The 19,847-nt window shown below is 47.2% G+C and overlaps 1 protein-coding gene across 1 annotated transcript in view; it reads right to left on the bottom strand.

Moving 5' to 3' along the window:
- Nucleotides 1-437: 437 nt before the first annotated feature.
- LOC105833285 (mediator of DNA damage checkpoint protein 1) overlaps nucleotides 438-19,847 on the bottom strand; it is a gene marked incomplete at its 5' end in the record, with an annotated part of 34,573 nt that continues 15,163 nt past the window's right edge. The window contains one exon of the mRNA XM_036289633.1: nucleotides 438-5,514. Within this exon, the coding sequence (XP_036145526.1) occupies nucleotides 3,614-5,514 (1,901 nt within the window). The remainder of the gene's footprint in view (nucleotides 5,515-19,847) is intronic.

Genomic DNA, 19,847 nt, shown 5'->3' with positions numbered 1-19,847 from the left:
GACTTCTTTTTTTAAGCCTCTTTAACGCGAATGGCATTAATATCGAATGCATCTCTAAAGTTTTCAAATGCAAAATGCTTTACTTATCCATTTATCAAATTCTTTCTGATGAAACCTAACGATACTTTACCGAAATTTCATTTTGAATTATGCAACGAAAGTATGCAATGCGTGCTTTATAAGAATCCTGGGACGTGGAGTGGAAATAATCACTTGGACCGATTTTGATAGTAAAAAACCAAAGTAATCTCACAGTAATCTTTTACTGATTGAGATTATGCTAATAAATTGTAAAACAAACGATGAAAAGTCACCCCAGGCAATTGCAAAAACAAACTAGGTGACTATTCCCGGATCAAGGATGTAAAGGATATAAATTGTCAGGACGGTTAAACACATGTCTTCTGTGCGAACATGTCGAATAAACGTACAAGTTGTACATATCTATGCATGATATATATATATATGTATATATATATATGTATATATATTTACAAGACATATACAGATCGTATAGACTTACTATTAATAAAAACTTCTTTTCCTTCGCTTGGCGAGACACACCCGCGTGCGCGCATACAAACGCGCGCTCGCGCGCACGCATACCCACACACGCACGTACACGCATGCACACGTACACACATACACACGCACTCTCGCGTTCCATTCACGCCTCCGTGTCCTTTCGCGCCTTCGCTAGTCGGTCGGCGTGCAATCGCATTGTCCTCGGCGAACGTCCACGTTCAGTTTTCGCGTTTTCGATTCGAGTCGAGCATAAATCTCGCTAGATCGACGGCGAAAGAAGATAGAAAAAATAAAAATAAAACACCAGTCGTCGTGAATCTTCTCCGAGTCCATCGAGAGGTAAAACGAACTAAAATTGGACGGAGGCGAGGAATCGATTGAACCACCGTTAAAAGGGCGGTAATTCAAGAGATTCCAGGAATCCGGTCCGAAAGCCAGATGTGCCTCGACTCGAAAAAAAATCGTTTATCCGTTTTCTCAACTTGGACGAGAAAACGGTCTTTGGAATAGCCGGGAGGACGGCGATCATCCGCAATCGATCCGCGAATCGCGAAAGGGGACGAGGGCCACGACTCTCCTCGCAAATCAATGTTATCCAGGCTCGGTGTTCGTTCCCGTCGCATTCGTCTTACAGTAGAAACCTCGTTACGCTTTTTCGCACCGTCTAGACCGTTCTCGCACTGAGGCCATAACGCTCTTTTCTGCTCTGCGTGTCCCATCGTTCTGCTCTTCTTAGTCTCGTTGTCTCGGTGCCCGCCCTTCGCAAGAAGGGCGAGCGAGCCATCGAGAGAAAGAAAGAAAGAGGAAAGGAGAAAAAAAAAGGGAAAAGCGAGCTTACGCCAATCACTTTACGACCTGACGATTTCCTCGAACGCATCTTTCCCTTGTTCGCATACCTATCCGCAACGACGTCGCTTCTCGCCCAGTTTCCAAGCGCGCGATTATTTTGCTCACATGCAATCGACCCAGTTACACCCGAGCATTCGCTCACACACAATCGTCTGCCCACGCCTCGCGCTAAAATGCTAAAATCGAGTCGTGCGACTCCACCTCCGATTGATCGGCTTCCCATCCGCACGAAGATACTCGCACCGAGGAATATCGCTGAAAAGGAAAAAAAATAACCAGTCGCCGTATACGAATTTCCTTCGACAAACTATAGCGTGGATAACTTTTTTTGTTTTTTTTTAAGAAAGAATAATCGCCCGCGCATGTATCAGCTTTTAACATTAGAACTGTACCGCATTGAAGAGGTACGAAGTTTTCGTTGAAAATTTCGTACTCCTGCATACGCACGTGTACATGCGTAAACAACGTAATAAATCGTAAAAATTAATGGTGGTTCTAGTGTTAAATCGCGCACCAGTGTCGCACTCGGTGCCTCAAGAGAGAGAGAATGAGAGGAAAAGAGAAAGAAAGAAGGGGGAAGGAGAGAGAGAGAGAGAGAAAGTAAATTCGCCATTTGCCACGACCGGCGAGAAAAGCGGTGCGAGCTCGTCTGCGATGTTACCGATCTCAAGTCCCTATTTATAGCTAACGAAATCATCAGGGACGGCATGGGGGGTTTAGAGAGCAGAGAGGAGGGAAGGGGGACTTCCTCTTTCTCGTGACTTCGTTCTCGCGCGTGCACGCCGCATGGCCCGTTCTTAAATGACAAACGCTAACTGAGAAAAGGATGCTCGCAGGACTAGATAATACTGGAGAAAACGATCAACGAAATGGAAAATGCGATGATCTAAGCGGGCCTCCGCTATTTTCCGTCTCGCGCGTCCCCCTTGCTCCCTTTCCTTAGCTCGTGCAACCATTGACATGGGATCACTACATGAATCAATGAACAAATAATTAAGAAACTGAACCAATCAATGAATAAAGAAAATCAATATAATATATATATATAAATAATATAACAACTTAATATAATTACATTTTTCAAGTAAAGAATGATAATTTAATAAAATCTGTAAGAAATTTAAAGCTAAAATGCATCAATATGCAATTTATTATTTTTTTTTTCATTTATTTTAAATTTTCTTAAAACAGTTATTTCCAGTGGTAATTGTCCAGCGATTGATGCAGTGATCCTATAACTTGATTTTATATCGCTTCCTCGCAACGCTTTTCTAACGCCATTACTTATAAAAACGCAGTTTAAACTCTTCCTCTCTTTCTCTCGCTTTCTGCATCCGGTCCCCCAACTCTTTTACCAGAAAACTTTCGTCACGCTAGCGGACTTCAACTCGGCGGCCATATTGGTCCATGTGCACACGTCATTGATACAATTTGCTTACGTTTCTCCCCCCTCCCTCTTCCCCTTCCCTCATCTTACCAATCGTTTTTCACTCTATTAATGAACCATACACTTAGCGTTACAGCCGCAAATAAATTAACCGTAGAAAAGTTTGTTCTTTATACAAACATAATATACAATATACATTTCTATCTATATATATTTATATATTTATATGTATATATATAATATATACTTTAACTTTTTTCTTTACCTCTGTGTGTGTATGTAATTCTCCCCCCCCCCCTTGCCCCGGATCCCGATATATTACGGTTCGTTCGATTTCGCTCGGCGCGTGGTACAATGCGTATAATTCATTATGTATAGAGTTATCTATGCGTAAGTGGTATGTCTGGACGATACGCTACCCGCGTACTTCATTCCTCTCTACCGTTCCTCGCGCACGCAAAAATAAAGACACGCTCAAACACATACACGCGCATACACATATGCTCGCCCCTTTCGTACATCGCTCTCTTTCTCTCGCTCATTCTCTCTTTCCCCGCACGCAGAACGCACCAAGTGTGTGTTTGTGAACATACGAACGGCACTCATACGCACGCACTTTTCATGGAAGAATAATAAATAAAGACATTCGCGACGTCAAACGTACAGGTTCGTGAAAATCGGATTATCGTTCTCCTCGACTTAAATGCAGCTCTTGTACTTGATGCAATTCACTTTTGCTCCCTCTAACCCCTCCCACACACACGCTCGACATGTCCATCGGGGGCGGGGTCCTATGTTCCTGGATTTCCTGATCTCCTTCCGCGAAGCGTGGAAAACACGCGGCGCTTTCGCTCAAAGTTCCGGCGTGACCGGGTCCAACAGCCTCTTCTCCGGGTCCCTCGAGTCTCCGATATCGCTGGCGATGGGATGGTGCCTACTACCGGTCGCGCTCGGATTGCATCGGCAGCCCTGCGCGGCGTGACGTGCGTAGCACGCCTCGCAGAGGGTGACACAGCCCTGGAGGGGCCAGTAGCACAGGAGGCAGGGCATCACCAGCGCCAGGGCGCCTAGGCAGGCCCACCTGGACGCCAGGCGGTTACCGGTGCAGGAGCACGGCTCGTCCGCGCAACTCGTTGCGGCTTCGCCGTCCTCCATGCTGCTGCTGGCGACGCCACCGCCGCTCCCACCGTCCACGCAATGATAGAAGAGACCCTTGACGCAGCACAAACACGACGCGTAGTCCAGGACGGTCTCCGCCGAGCAGAGGCACGTGTTGTCGCAGAGCCACTTGCTGGGCAACGGGGGCGGCTCGCGGCACGACTCGCATCGACATCTACCGCAAAAGTCGCATATGATCGAGAGACCGGCCGGATCGTAGGTCCTCGTGCCGAGCGCGTTGGCCGGCTCCTTGGTGAAGGAGACCGGCTGCTTCGTGACGGCGTTCGCTGCCGCCGAGTTCGCCGACGTGGCGACGGGAGAATCGCCACCTCCTCCTCCTCCTCCTCCTCCTCCGCCGCCGCCGCCGCCGCCGGTCACCGCCGTACCGCTCTGATTCCTCGCGCGGCCGCGCGTCCGATGCGTCGGCACCACCGCGGCATCCTCGTGATGACCTCTGTGGTGATGGTGATGGTGATGATGATGATGCCTCCTCTCGGTCTTCGGACAGTCGCCGGCCGTCTTGCTGTCGGCGTCGAGGCGTCGTTCCTGATTGCAACGCGAATTCTTGAACGGCGTCTCGACGTACTCGTTGATGGTCCTCTCGCCGTCCGGTCGCGGCGTGGCGAGGCTCACCTCGCCGATCGGGCTCCTGGGCGACGTCGCGATCGTCGTTATCGTCGTGTCCGTGGACGACGGCGACAGCAGACTCCTGGAATTCGCGTCGCTCGGCGACGTCTCGGTGATGACGTTCTGCGAGCGACGCAGGGACGGCCTGCTCCGGAAGGAACTCGATAACGGCGTAAGAGGCATGGTGAGGGGTACTACGCGGGGCGTCGGGGATCCGGGTACCGACTGCGACTGCGACGTCGGCGGCGGTGGTGGCGGCGGCACGGACGGCATCGACGTCGTCACGTGCACGAGCGGCAACCGCGGCGGCGGAAACGGCCGGTTATGATCGTGCGTCCGTGCCTCGTTGCCGAGGACGAGACGCGAGTCCGCGTCTTCGCCGACACCGTCCGCGTCGTTGCCGCCGGCAATGAAACCACCACCCGCGGTTGTAATGTTCGTTCGCGAGGAGGGAGGCCGCGCGAGCGGCGGTATCGCATCGTTACGCGACATCGGCCGATCGCTCATCAGTTCAAAGCGTCCTGCTGATCCAAGAGTACTTTGCGCCTGAAGCTGTTGCCAATGCTCCACCTTCTTCGTCGCCTCCAACTCCTTTCTCTCCTCGATCCGATGCTCAAGCTGGACACCAGCTGTACCAGCCGGTCCTCGATCCGCTGCGGAGAATGATTCTCCTCGTGTGTTTGTTGCCGTTGCTGCTGCTGCTGCTGCTGCTGACAACGACGCTGCTGCGGCACGACCCGTCCAATCCGGTGTCGTCCGCTCGCTAGCCCATCGTTCGACGAACGTCGTATCTGGAATCGACGGACGCTGACTTGACGTTGGGATATGTGTCGCCTCGGTAGTCCGCACTGCCCGGCCCGCGCGAGGTGGTGACACTCTCGACGAGGGCGTTCCATTAGCGAGGATGGGGCTCGGTAATGCTCCGCGTCCGCTTCCTCTCGCCCTCGCGACACGCGCTTCATCCCCACCTGCAAAACATCCCAACCAAAACGTCGTGTTACATTCCTTTAAAATGCACTTAAAGTATTCGTATTAATATTAACATGGAACGTCTTTCTTAAATAAGTTTCCTAAGATAAGTAAATCTTATTTTGAAATTTACAAGTCTTTATAACATTCAGGTTTTAGTTCCACCTTCCCTTGCTTAAATCCTTCAGAAATTAGCAATTACAATGTTAGACTTAAAGAATTAATCTTTCTAATATTCCGCTTAAAGCGATCTTTCCAAGGTACTTTAACAGGAGGCAGTGCCGGAGTTGAAAATGCAATTCCTGGACTTGGACTTGGATTTTCGAGAATCGAAGAAATCAGAATGGCCGAAGGAGTACGCGACGGGGTACGGCGAGGCGTCGGGTCAGCACCTACGCGGTCACGAAGAGAGGTTCGGTTTCTACGTGGGCGAGCGCGATGTACGAGTGGGCCGCGGAGTTCTCGATTCGGTGGTCACCAACCCACTTGCGGCGCCCACGACAGCGTGGAAGAACCGGGAGAGTCTCGTTCGAGCGCGACCGATCGCGTCCTCGACGGCGTGCTTTGAATTTTCTTTTGATTTTTTTTTTTTACGCTCTCGTACGGCAAACGGAAAGCTGAAAGCGAATTGTCCGAGCGACGTCACACGCCTATCACATTATAATTAAGCCCGTAACACGAATAAGAATTTACGATCTGACCGTTAACTTAAAATATGCGAGACTTATTGTGCATTGGGAAAGAGAATTAATTGAATTTCTTCACCGCAAGTATTTATATATTTAGAATTGGAGAGTTAAAAATTGAGACTTGAAGTTAAATAATATTGGAAAATCGAAGAAAAATTAACAAGGCAAATTGAAATCGAACGGGGAGAATTAACTATGTTACATTCAAAAATACATAAAATTTCGAAAACGATCGGTTCGTCCGCGAATCGTGATCTTTGAATTTCAGTTACAACAACCGTACCCCACACGTTCCCTTGCCCGAGTGAAAGCTTCACAAAAATCTATTCCGGATGAACGTCTCCAATTGTATCGGAATTGAGAGACGCGGGGAGAGATCGTGGGGCCGAGAGAGCCGAGCGCTGCTTTCCGAGAGCAAACTCTTGAAACGTTCTACTCCTCGAGCGAGAGCCACTCCCGAGTTACGCGCGAACCTGCATTCGAAATCGCCGTTGTTGCATCGATTACGCACACACCTTCGCCGCGCTCATTCACCTGGCCGCCGCCACACGGCTCGCGATCGGCTCTCGGCTCTCGGAGGAACGGCGCAGAATTAGATTCTGCGACTGTGTAACGAGCTCCCGGCGAGAGAGCGTTCAGCTTTCGAGGCGCGCCCGATTATTACACGCGTTCCGAGAATCGCGCGTATATATCGAGATCATTAATCGTGGACGCGCTGGCCAGCGCACGCCGGAGTTTCCTCCGGCTTCGTTTTATCAAGACGCTCCACTTCGTCGTTCCCCCCCCCCCCCCCCGGACGGACGGTGCGGCGGCGCCGCCTTCGACTCGCGCGGCGGCATCGCACGTCCGCTCTCGAAAATATCGACATTTATCCGATATTCGTTCCGTTATCTCCTCAAATCACAGTTAACGTTTTATTTACATTAACGCGCCGCAAGATAATAACTCGGCGGCCCACGAAGAATCATGGAAGAGAATCCTTGCACGGGCTGTTTAGAAATGGGCGGGCAGGATTCATCAGACCTATAACTGTTTTAATGGATTTATGTACAAATAACAAATTTAAATTAACGCATTAAATCAATTTAAATGGGCAAGTGATTACAATTGACGTACACTTTATTTAATTGTAAAAGCTGCCTCTGAGTCTGACGGACCCCGTATGCCCGGATAATAAAGGGGTAAACGCGTTTGATCTCAAAATTCGACTTACGGCCGATCACTCGCGGAGACTTGCTCCGCTTGCCGAGCGCTAGACGACGCCAGCGGCGGCGGCAGCTCGCGCTTGTCGTCGCGGCGGAGCGGAGCGGAGCGACGTCGAGCGATCGAGCGCGGCGAGAAACAGGCGGGCCATTCAGAAAGGGTACGCTCGGAGTGGAATGCACGGGCCGGCTATCGTCGACCGACTGCCATAGGTCAAAGCTTTTAACCGCTCCGCGCCAGCCGTCCGCGCAACGCGCAGATAAGACGAGCGTTTCGCGCGAGCGAGCGAGCTCGCGCGAGAAAGAGAGAGAGAGAGAGAGAGAGAGAGAGAGAGAGAGAGAGCGGCCGGTGCGCTTCGACTTGGTGGCCCCCCGAAGCACGTTCCTCTCCCGGTTTTCGATTATAATTTCTCGCTGGCCGTTACGATTTTGCTGAATCTAGCGTTTTCGTAATCGCGCGAAAACGTGCCTCAACCGAGCAAATAGAATTAACGATCAAAATACGCACAGGCAAAAAGATACAAATTGTATTCATGCATTTTCACAATTATATGTAAATTAATCTTAACTTTCTTTATCTAATTCTAAAAATTAGAACTAGATAATAAAGTAGAAAAATAAAAAAATAAAAAATAAGTGAAACTGAGAAGTTAATTTATAAAAGTTTATTAACGATTTAATGGTAATATAATTCAAGTATACAAAATCACATCGAGTGATCGTATTTACGTTCTACATTTTCTAGCTAGACAAAGATAACAGTAAATCGAACCGAAATTGAAGTTAATCTATATTGATAGAAATAGACATTAGACAGAAATGTACTCGATTGTGAGAAACTCGCTATCAAGAGAAATCCATAATCTCAAGTGCGCGATTCGACATCGTAGGTTTTAATAAATTCACAGATTTTTTTTTTTTTCTTATTGGAATGCAGTTTAACTTGCGCCAGTTTATTCCCGGTTTTACCTACGCCACAGCTTTTCGTTATTCACAAGTCTCTAAAAGTCTTCTATCTATTTTGAGGGCACGCTTCAATCCGATCGCAACCCCCTTTTTCTCGATGATTCCGTGAAGATATACTCGAATAGAATTATTTTTCGTCGCGGATATCCCGTTTCGTCCTCGCGGATTTTCCCGGTAACGATTAGACGAATATTTAATCGATCATGGGTCGTATACGTCGCGCATACGAGAAACGAAAGAAGTTCGTAGAAAATTTCTGATAGATGAATCGATGACAGCGCGATAATTATGCGATACAACATCCGCGTGCCGCACGTTTATCGAGTTACTGATGAACATTATATTACATCGCATAAAAAAAAAAGAACAAGGCATATATCGCCTCTCGGATCTCAAAACAAGCCCGCTAGGTTCGATAATAATCTTCGAATAAACGTTTCTCGATACGACGAGTGTTGCTGTATATTATTTCATAGATTTCTGGGGAGCTTTATAAAATTTATGTGGCGCGCAAGAGCGTCTGGAAAAAAAAAAGTGAATTTCGACAAATCGCGTACAGCTAGACGTAAAGATAATACGGCGGGCTGAGATATACTTCGAATATTACTCGTAAATTACTCGGTGTGTATATATATATTCGTGGAGCAAGCTTTTTTTTAATTTTAAATCGAGCAAACGAAGCGAAAAGCATGATATCATGTGAATGCACGCGCACGAGTTAACGCCGTCGCGCGCGGCATAAACAATTTTTAACGCTAGTCGGAAACGTCAACGATAAGAGCGGATAAGTTCTTCCTCCGATATCGGTTTCCTCTGCGGTCTAGATAGAACGTACAACCAACTAACCGTCGCACTAACAAGTTATCATTAAATACGCCGATAAGAGGAAAGAATTTCGGAATATTTACGAAACGCCTTCGACCGTGAACCATAATAAATTCGCGTATATAACAACATTATCGCGAAATTTTGTAAGTTGGCGGAAACTCCGGATGCGATAAACTAGCCTGAAGCAAAATAGATCGTGCGTTGTGATTCGCGAGAGACGATGTTATTCATGGAAATTTTATCGAAGCGAAAAAATATATTATCCAGAATTCGATCAATAAAAAAAAATTTAAAGAGCAGTTATAGAAACTTTATAAACTCACGGAAAGGTAATAAAATTTATTTGTATTTTATATTACGTATTGATCATATCATAGAATAATTCTATTAAGTTTTACTAAATTTTGTTCAAATTATTACAGTAAAACTCTTCGAGATCCCCACGGCCGCTCGACGACGGTCACCATGATTTTGAAGAGTATAAACTATAAAATAAAATATTTCCCTCGTGCGATTATATTAAGCACGTGGAAAAAAGTTGTGGAAAATCGGAGCGTGAGAGCGGAGCACAAAGACACGTCTATGAAGTCATTTTCTAAGTCGCGCGAGGAGAATATACATTTTAGGTACGTGCGTCTAAGAGACACGTTTCGAGTGCGGGATTGTGTATTTGAAATGTGCGTGGGGGCCTGGATGAATGTACTCGGAGAGACGGAGAGACTCTCGGCCTCGCCTCGCCTCGTCGTTAACTTATCTGTCGCATCGAGACTAGCCAGCGCTAGAAACGTCGCGCATAAAGCTCCTTTGATGCGCGTGAAGCCCCCGGGCGTGTTTTAATACAGCGGTCTTTAATTCCGTTCGGAAACGAGCGCGATAAGGCCGGATACGGTTCTTCCTCTCTCCCGTTATCTGTTTCCCCGACGCGGTTTCAGATTCGTGCGTAGCCGCGATTCGCTAACGAGTTTCAATTACACACGGGGACGATAACGCACGTCTCCCTTCCCCCCCCCCTCGCGTCTCTCCGCGCGCGTATCGCGCGTTGTATCGGTGCGACGGATAAATTGTACGTGGAAATCCGCCGCCAATTGGAATCTCGTGAAAGTCCGTCGTCCTCGTGGACCACACGATCGAGATTACCGCCGCGTTTTCGTCACGTTCACGAGGATCCGAGACAGTTGGCGTCGATTAAAACGTGTTTGAAACATTGTCTCGTTAAACTTGATAATTTTGAGCCTCAAATTATTTGCTTTTTCGTGTTACGTGTAATTTTTAGGTGAAAAAATCCGCCAAACATTGACAGTATTGATTGCAGATGCAGAATTGAGATTAATATTACTATTAATACGAAACACGTGTAAAAAAAATCGCCTAACTAGCAAATTAAACTAACAAATGTTCAGCTGACTTTGCTCGGCTCAGTTAACCGCCGCGTGGAACTTTATGGCCGCAACTTCGACATTAGCGGATGTACATCCGGTCTACAAGTAGCGATAGCGAATTGATTGTGAGAAAAAAGGAGGAAGGCTGTATCCTTGCCCGGAAATCTTGGAAAGAAATAACATCCTAGTAAAATCGATATCCTGATTATCGCAGGAGTTCGTCAGCCATATTTAATAAACCAAATTCGACAAATATATGTGTGTGTATGTGTGTGTATACAACTCCAATTAATATCGACGAATTCTCGGGTTTATGCTAACGAAAAAAATACATCACGATTGCTAAGGAGCGGCTTTCCGAAATTGCTCCATTTCTGTATCGCTGAAGAATGCGGAGAAATCACTTAAAAAAATTACGCAACAGTCCGAAGAAAGAGCGAAAGCTTGCCTTCTTTAAATTATTTTAAATACAGAACGTTTTGCAGTTGCAATTTCTTTTTTACCGAGAAGACAATTTCTTCCTGGTTCTAATGTCCATTTGAAAAATTTCGATTGGAAAAATCAAGGCAGAGAGAACTTACTGAAAATTCATAGGACTAGCGGGCGGCCAGAAAAGAACGTGGGTTCCGCCGTGGCCGACGTGACTCGCCGGGGGCAGCAGAACGCACTCTCACGCGCGGTCGCGACGACGACGGGGACGCGGCGGATCCCGTGGGCACTCGCGTGGGACGGCGAACGACGTTCCGGAGTAGAACGCGCTGGTCGCCGTCGTCGCCGTGGGTTCGGGTTGACGCTGCTTCGCAGCGACGGTCGAATCCGCATTCTCTCCCGACCTGGCGCGGCGACGGCATCGGAGAGGACGGCGTGCTACCACCACCGCCGCTGTCGTCGTCGTCGTCGTCGTCGTAGTCGTCGTCGTCGTCGTCGTCGCTGTCCACGAAGCGAGAAAGAGAGAAGAGCGACACGGAGACCAAGAGGGAGAGACTCCGAAGTGGAACTCGCTCGCTCGCTCGCTCACGAGCGCTCCGACGGCTAGGTAGCGCGAGAGATCCGCTACTCGCACTTTCGTCCTCCGTTCATTCCGTACTCTTGGCCACACACTTGCCCCCTCGCCGGCGCCCGTTCTCGTACGCGAGGCGGGGCGAAGTATATATCTCTCTCTCTCTCTCTCTCTTTCTCTTTCTCTCCCTCGCCGCGCTTATGTACTCCTCCCGGGAGCCAGACGGCGATCCATGTACACCAACGTCGTCCAAGTCGTCGACGAGGAATTACATCACGGGTAACGATCTCACGTCGCTCCTCGCGCTTGGATTCCCCGTCCCGCGGGCACTCTTTCGTTCGACCGAGCGACGGCGACGACACGCACGGTGGTTCCTTCTCCGTCCGAGGAAACTCGTGGCAACAGCTGGATACCAGAGACGAGCGAGACAGAGACACGAGTCACCGAGAAACACACGCAACGACCGTCGACGAACGACTGACAATGGGTACGCCGCGAGCGAATCGAGCTGGAAAGGCGGCGGCCGACGTGAAGAGAGACACGTCAGAGGGGGAGGGAGAGAAAGAGAGAGAGAGAGAGAGAGAGAAAAGACAGGGGAAGAGAGACGCAACGCGCGAAGCAGCGGGACGAAACGTAGGCGGAGGGAGGGGAAACAGGAAGAGAGACGGTGGGAAGGAAGCCATGAATGGCGACAGTCGGACGCGGGGACGGAGGAGAAAAAGTGAAAAGAGGTGGTAGAGCGGGGAGAGGCGGCGGTCGGCGACGGGGTGGGAGAGAGACGGGGTGAGGGAGGAGGGGGACTCCCTCTCGGGCGGGCCGCTCGCTCGCCGCACGGCGTCGCCATCTGCCGGTAACGTGGCGCAACGCGAGCGCCACTCCCGGGGCCAGCCCCGACGCACACGAAGCTTTTTATGAATGGACGGGAAGCTATCATTGAAGCTTCGGATTGAATGAAAACATTACCTACGTCGTCACCGCCGTGCGGCACCGTGCCGCCGTCACACACGGCGTCGGCGCGACTCGGCAGTGACGGCCGTGGTCACGTTCGATGGACGGGAGGAAGTGGTGGTGGCGGTTGCGACGCTGACGACGATGATGATAGTGATGATGATCATCATGATCATCATGATCATCATGATGATGATGATGATGATGATGATGATGATGACGATGATGATGATGATGATGATGTGTAGCGATGCGATAGGCGACATCGCCGTCCGCGCAGCGGCGTTGTCGACGTCGTCGGCGTCTTCGCCGTCAATTACCCACCCATTTTCTCCGTCGCTCTTTTCGGCAGTCGTCTCCACGTAGGAACGTACAGTGCGAGGGCGAGAAATATCGATAGGCAGCATTATCGATCGGATACGAAAGAGAGAGAGAGAGAGAGAGAGAGAGAGAGAGAGAGAGAGAGAGAGAGAGAGAAAAGAAGAGAACTCGCGGGTGATATGACGCGACGTGACGTCAGATTTCAGCCATGGTTCGCGGAGAGCCCCTCTCTCTCTCTCTTTTTCTTTCTCAAGCCCGCGATACGGCACGAGACGTGATTTCTCGTCGACACGTTCATTGCCCGTCGCCATTATCATCTAGAAGCGAAAGCGAAACACGTGGACGGGCGTTTTGCAAAGTCACTGAATTGAATGTCAAAAATAGAGAAAGGTAATGCAATGATAAAACCGGAGCGATAAAGCCATTCGTAGGCTGTTTATTAGAACAAATATTGCCTCGGGCAGATTCAAGGCAAAACCGAGAAAAATCACGTTGTGGTTCGTTAAAGTAGATATTCAACGTGTCCATTCCCGTTTATCTAGGATCATTTTCAAGCATTAAAATTACACCCGAGGAGAATCGATCTCGAGATGTTCATCACGCTACTTCTTCTCCGACCTCGGCTTACGATTCGTGCACAATCGTGCAGGCATGGACGACGGGCTGCACAAGCGAGCAACGAGGCGACGAGTTTCGCGAGCGTGCAGGGACCGGGACCGACAGAGGGCGCAGATAGAAAAGAACAGAGAAAGACGGAAAGAGAGAGAACGGTGAACGAGCGGTGGACGAATGAGAGAGAGAGAGAGAGAGAGAAAGAGAAATAGAGCGCGCGGCTGTCTCGTTCTGCCACGCTACTTGATTCTATATTTATCCCACTCATTAATTCCATCCTCGTCGTGCACCGTTCATTCATTCGTGCGCCCACTTCTCGCTTCCTCTCTCTCTCTGTCTCTCATCCTCTTCTCACTCTCGTTCCCTCTCCGTCTTACGTGCTCGCGCAACATGCACGTTCATTCAGCTCGTCTCTGTCTGACCAGCGCCCGTATCGCCGACACTCCATCCCCCTCCCTCCCTCGCCTTCACCCTCTCACCTTTCTCTCTCTTTCTCTTACTCGATACGCCTGTCTCTTTCCCTCGCATCTCCTTTCTTTCTCGCTCGCTTCCTCCTTCCCTCCCCGTCGCCGCCGCTTCGCTCTCGCTCGCGCAACCGGGCACGTCGCTCCCACTCGTTCCCTTTCTTCACCCCGCGACATCTTTTCCCTTTCTCCCTCCTATCCTCCTTCCTTCTCCTCCTCCCCCCCACCAATCTGACACATCCGCAGCGCTGTGACGCAGTGACGTACGCACGCGTACCGCGAACCCGCGTTCAAACAATCTTGAAGAGCCGCATTGATGTACATAACGATGAATGAGATGTTATATATCGTCGGAACATCGATGTTTCGTCAAATGATCCGCGCTTTCAAAGTTAAATCGAAATTAACGATTCAAAAGTTACAATGGGGCAGTAACTCTATAATTAAACTGGTCCCTTTCCCTAATCTACGTTTTAATTAGCATTACAATTCGAATTAAGAACCGGAACGAGCGATTAAAAGTGCTAACCAAAATATTTTGCCTACTGCCTCGTCGACCGCGAGACAACGTGAATGGACGGGGAGCGTTTTATATTTTCGAGTTTTCGACACAACGAAAGTGACTTTCGTCAAAAGACGAGCACCGGGGCCTCGCCAGCGAGGTCTCGTTCCCGGTATTTTGCGTGAGCACTTGCGCCACGGCGGCGTTTGGCATCGGGCGTTAAAATGCCGTCTCCTCGTTTCTCCGGCAAAACGGCTGCGAGACCCGAGCGAACCAGCCAAAACTTCTTGACTTATCGCTTCCTGGTAGTCGGCCGTCCCGGTCGGGACATTTCCAATGTTTGCCACCGGCATACGCAATGCGAAACATATGTTAACGCTCGTGGGATTCGGGGCATATATCCGGAAAAATGACGTAGTTATTATTATTAGAAAAATGTCTCGCGCAGAATAGTCTGTCTGTCTCGAAGTAACATTCTCGGAAAAGTCCCCGATTACAATCGCCATTAGACAAATAAATTATTAGCAAGAATAAATAATTTTTTTGCGCTAAGTCCCCGATTGATCGACGATTGATTTGTTATCACGATATATAAGTCAGATAGTTTTTGAATATTTATAAAAAATGTTAAGGGTTATTTCTTTTTTCAAGCTGATTCAAGACGAAAACTTGATGTGACCTATGGGCCGGTTGTTCCAACTTCTTGGTAAACTTACCTATCAGATAAGCATGTGTGTCTATCTTCCTTTTTTTCTAAATAAATAAAGACAGACACATATTTATCTAATAGGCAAGTTTACCAAGAAGTTGGAACAAGCGGCCCTATATGTCTTAGATATGACTGAAAGTTTTAAAGATAGGATATTAAAGCATTAAAGGTCAACAAAATATTTCGTATGTTTCAAAAATGTATGACTCCACAAAAGATGAAGTCCTCTTCACGTCCTTGAAACAACGTTTCGTCAAAATAATCTGTCGAATGGAAAAAAACGAAAATTTTCCTTCAACTCTGACACCCTATATTTTTAAAACTAATGATAAAGTCGTTTCGGACATATAGTCATGCAAGGTTTTCGTCTTAAATTACTTTGAGGAATTATCCCTTAAAATCTTTTAGGAGATATCCATCCTGTATATTTCATTTAAAAAGTTTTTAAAAAGTGTATCTTTCACCGAAAATTCCCCAAAATTATTCAACTTCTACCAAATACGAAGTAAATAATTATAATCGGCGTATTTCCGTAGCGCCGAGAAAGGGTTCGACGATTTGTCGTTACGTCGCTGGGAGAGAAGCGGGCAGGCAGACAGGCAGGCAAGCAGGCACGTTAAGCGAGGCAGGCGAGCAACGTTGAGCGAACAGCCGAGTAAACTTTGACGAGAAGACTCGCTTGGCTTAGCCGGGCATTGCGAGCGAGCAAACGGGCCCTCTCTCTAACGCCGAAAAATCCGATCGCGAAAATAACTCGCACCTACCCCTCTCGATAACACGCGCTCTACTCCCGCGACTACGTCATACGTGTTCTTCAAAGACGATCAGCTGCAACTTGCGAGGGACCGCGGTCATTTAAAGCTTCCCCCGACATCCGCTCTGGCACTCTTCTCTCTCCCCCACGTTCACGTCCGATCAGTCGAAAGATACACCTTAATTTCGATAAAAATTTTACACAGAAGAAAAATTAGTAGCGAATTAAAATATAATGTGTTCTCTATTTAACCGTCTTTTAATAAGAATATGAAATAAAAAAAATCTAATTATCTCAATTTCAAAATATATTTTTATTTTAATATTATAATGGTAGAAAAAGCACAATATATGATTTTGTTTTGATAATGAACAGTATAAATAATTTTTAATTTTTGATTTAAACATACTGTCATTTTTTATCCAATACTTTTTCCTCTCAATGAATAAAAATTATTATTAAATAAGAATAAATATCTTTTTTATGTAAGCAAGTTATGCCTGTCAAGATTATTAAATTTTTCAAAGATTTTATATTCTTATTTACGAGACAGTGATTGTGAAATATATATTTAATTGTGAAATATATTTGTTTCATTTAATACTATTTAATACTAATTTTTTTTCTGTATTATATTAACACATATTTGATGATAAGGAATCGACTTCAGAGAACGTAAATAAAAAATCGAACGAGGAGCTTCGTTATTCTGCAAATTTGGAATTCCAATCGAAATTTTTCATTTGGTTCTAAAAAGTTTAAGACAAAAAATCGTGGCGAATCAAGTGGACCCGTAAATATTCCGCCGTCGGGATTTAACGGAACGGAGATGTGTGGAGCACCCTGTCCGCAATAATTGATGTACAACACCGCGTACATCAACGTGTGTGATGCAACGTGTGTGCGCCATTTTAAGCAGCGCGCTCGTTCTCCAGCGCGGTCGTATCGGTTGTCGTGTCGTATCGCGAGGAAGAGAGAAAGAGAGAGAAAGAGAGCGAGAAAGAGAGAGAGAGAGAGAGAGAGAGAGAGAAAGAGAGAGACGGCAAAGTAACACAGCCACACCCGCGTCTCGAGGTTCGCATAAGCGATGAATCGAGAGGCCGGCGTCGTAATAAACAGTTTCGCGCAAGGTGTAGACGGGACACGCTTGCGCCTCGGAAAGACGAATATTTCTTGGCAATATCTCAATAATATCTCTTCTCGCGGGGGCCTTTGATATTTTAGCAAAATTGGATAGATGTCTCAAGACGATAGTGATACTCGGGCAACGTCGAGGATGTCAACTTCAGAAATATTTGGGGGCGGCAAGACGTGACGTAATATTACGGAAGTAAACATCCTTATTTATAGTGGCGGGACGCGTGAATTAGAGTGGAGAATTGGACGAATAAAACGGAGTAACATATGTAGAATCTTAAAAGCAAGCGTCGATCATGCACATTTCGACTGGAATGAAACTAGAAAACGATCATAAAGAATAAATAGATATGAATAGCTGGGTTATTATGAATTGGTGGATAATGAAGACGTTGCAATGTACCATACACGTAGAGTTCTTTTAAAATCTTCTAAGGATTTATCCTTAAAAATCATGATATAATAACAATAAAATTCGACATGGTATAAAAAGTATTAAATTTACTAAAATTAGTAAAAAAAAATTCTGTTTCTACGCTGTCAATTGCTACAATTTTAAGGGTAAATTCCAAGCGATAATGCTCTCCGTGTACCGATGCAATAAGATGAAACGTACACAATGTTGGGGAAAAATTAAAGCAGCGGGGACGATCGCTCGACACTTAACGAGGAGAGCGCGCGTACGCGGACCCGGTGCGTCAGAGCGGAGCGTCGAGAAGTAAGGAGCGTAGGTTTATTTCGAGCATTTCCGATTTCGCGTGTGCGAGCGCGCGAGGGAGGCGGACTCGCGTGCCTCGCGGGCTGAGCCAATTACACAATGACCGCGTCGCCGTCGCCGTCGCGCCGGCAAAACTCCCGGTGCTTACGGAATTCGAGAGTGGCGGCCGCGAGAGAGGCGACGAAAAATCAAGGATCCTCCGCGGCTGGAATTGGATCAGCTTATTTTCGGCCCCGGAATCGGGAGGAAGAAAGGCCAGCGCGTTCTCTCTTTCTCTCTCTCTCTCTCTCTCTCTCTCTCTCTCTCTCTCTCTTTCTCTCTCTCTTTCAAGAGCGAGCGAGCAAAGTCGAGAGCGCGAAACAAAGAGTAAGCTCTTCTCGGGATGTAGATCAGCAGCGTCAAACCCGCGACGGCATGCTATAAATTTTTTTACAGCGCTCATTTTTATTCATTATATTCCCGCGAATTTTATTCACCCATAAAATAGAGACATTTCGCCGTAACAACAAATCGACAGCGTAACTATCTAAACATTCAGAACGGACAATTTTTTATTGCCCCCCCCCCTCTCCCTTCAGACGGAGACACGTTACTTAAGAGCTATATAAATCGGACTCTTACAAAATTGCTGCGAATCGCTAATGATTTGCGCGCACGGTCTTCGGGTAAGGTTGGCATTTTGTCCACTTTTTTTTATTTTGTCCGGGGCACTGGAAGAAAATGGAATAAATGGATGAAATGGACAAAATAAAATAGAAATCGATAAAATGAGAAATGTTAATCGACATCAGTGTTGATAGAACTGAGATAAATTTTATTATATTTAGTACTATTTTGGTACTACTGTAGACAATGTAAAGGCAGATATAAAGGCAGATATTATCTATGTCTTATGTTTAGTTTAAATTTTGTTTTGTTAACTGATTAACAACCAAATTTTAAAAAGATATATATACATATATATATATATATATATTTTGTCAAAAACCAAAGTTTTTATTTAATAAAGTTCATTTTTTCTGCGTTTTATTTAATTTTCTCCAGTTTTGTCCATTTTGTCCATTTTGTCCAGCACATATATTTCTTCCGGGGCGGACAAAATTAGAAAAAACCGGGGGGGGTTTTTCCACTCTGGACCGTGGATGCCAACCCTGTCTTCGGGGCAGCCTATAACATTTCCGCGCGCGTTGCTGCCATGTTTCCTTTGTTTATGTCATCCCGAGACGTTCGAGACGGCTTACAGAAACGCGATCCGCCAAATCCTGGCGAGCTTAAATAGAATTTAAATGGTCGCTCACATACGTGGTCGACGTCGAGCGCAAATACCGTATCTAACGCGAGACTAGGAAAGTTAGCGTCCGAATCCGTGGAAGGTTTACGTTTCGATTCAGCCTGCCCGTTTTAGTTGGCGCGATCCCCCTCGATCTTCGCTTTGCAGCGACGACACAACGATTAGGATCCTAAGCGCGACGGCGACTTTCCGCGCCGCGACATTCGGCCCTCGGCGCGCGCGATCGCGCCGCGACATTCGGCCCTCGGCGCGCGCGATCGCGCCGCGAGAGTAGCGACGCGCGTTTCCAGGTAATATCCCACTGCCAAGAAACCCCCCCGGATCGACGAAGATCCTGTACGACTCGACGTGAAAACGTCGCGCCGCCATTCGCCGCATAATCGAACGAACTCGGAGGAGCGGAGCGCGCGAGCGCGAACGCGAGCGCGCGCGCCCGCACGTTTCAGATAAAATCTATGCGCGCCGCAATTCCGCGGCGAGCGTAACACGAACGGAGCCCGGCAAGAGCCTCCAGATAAATGGCGACGACAACTCCCTCCACGTAACGCTGTTCCTCTTAATCCCTTTTCACCTCCCCCTTCTTCCTTTTGATGCGTGCATTATTGTATATACACACAATTTTCAAGTTATGTAATTAATATGTAACATCCTATGCATATAAATAATTTTGAAATTATATCTTTAAGAGCTACAATATTTTTTTCACACACTGTCCGGCTGCTTTAAATATAAGAATCTATCGTATTCTGTCATGCATTGGAAGAAAAGTAATTGATATATTGATGACTATAATTGAATATTGCAATCATTAT

The sequence above is a fragment of the Monomorium pharaonis genome, chromosome 7 (genome assembly GCF_013373865.1).
Source record: "Monomorium pharaonis isolate MP-MQ-018 chromosome 7, ASM1337386v2, whole genome shotgun sequence".
Classification (NCBI taxonomy): domain Eukaryota; kingdom Metazoa; phylum Arthropoda; class Insecta; order Hymenoptera; family Formicidae; genus Monomorium; species Monomorium pharaonis.
Note: the sequence above shows the minus strand (reverse complement) of the source record. Positions and strands in the feature narration are given on the sequence as shown.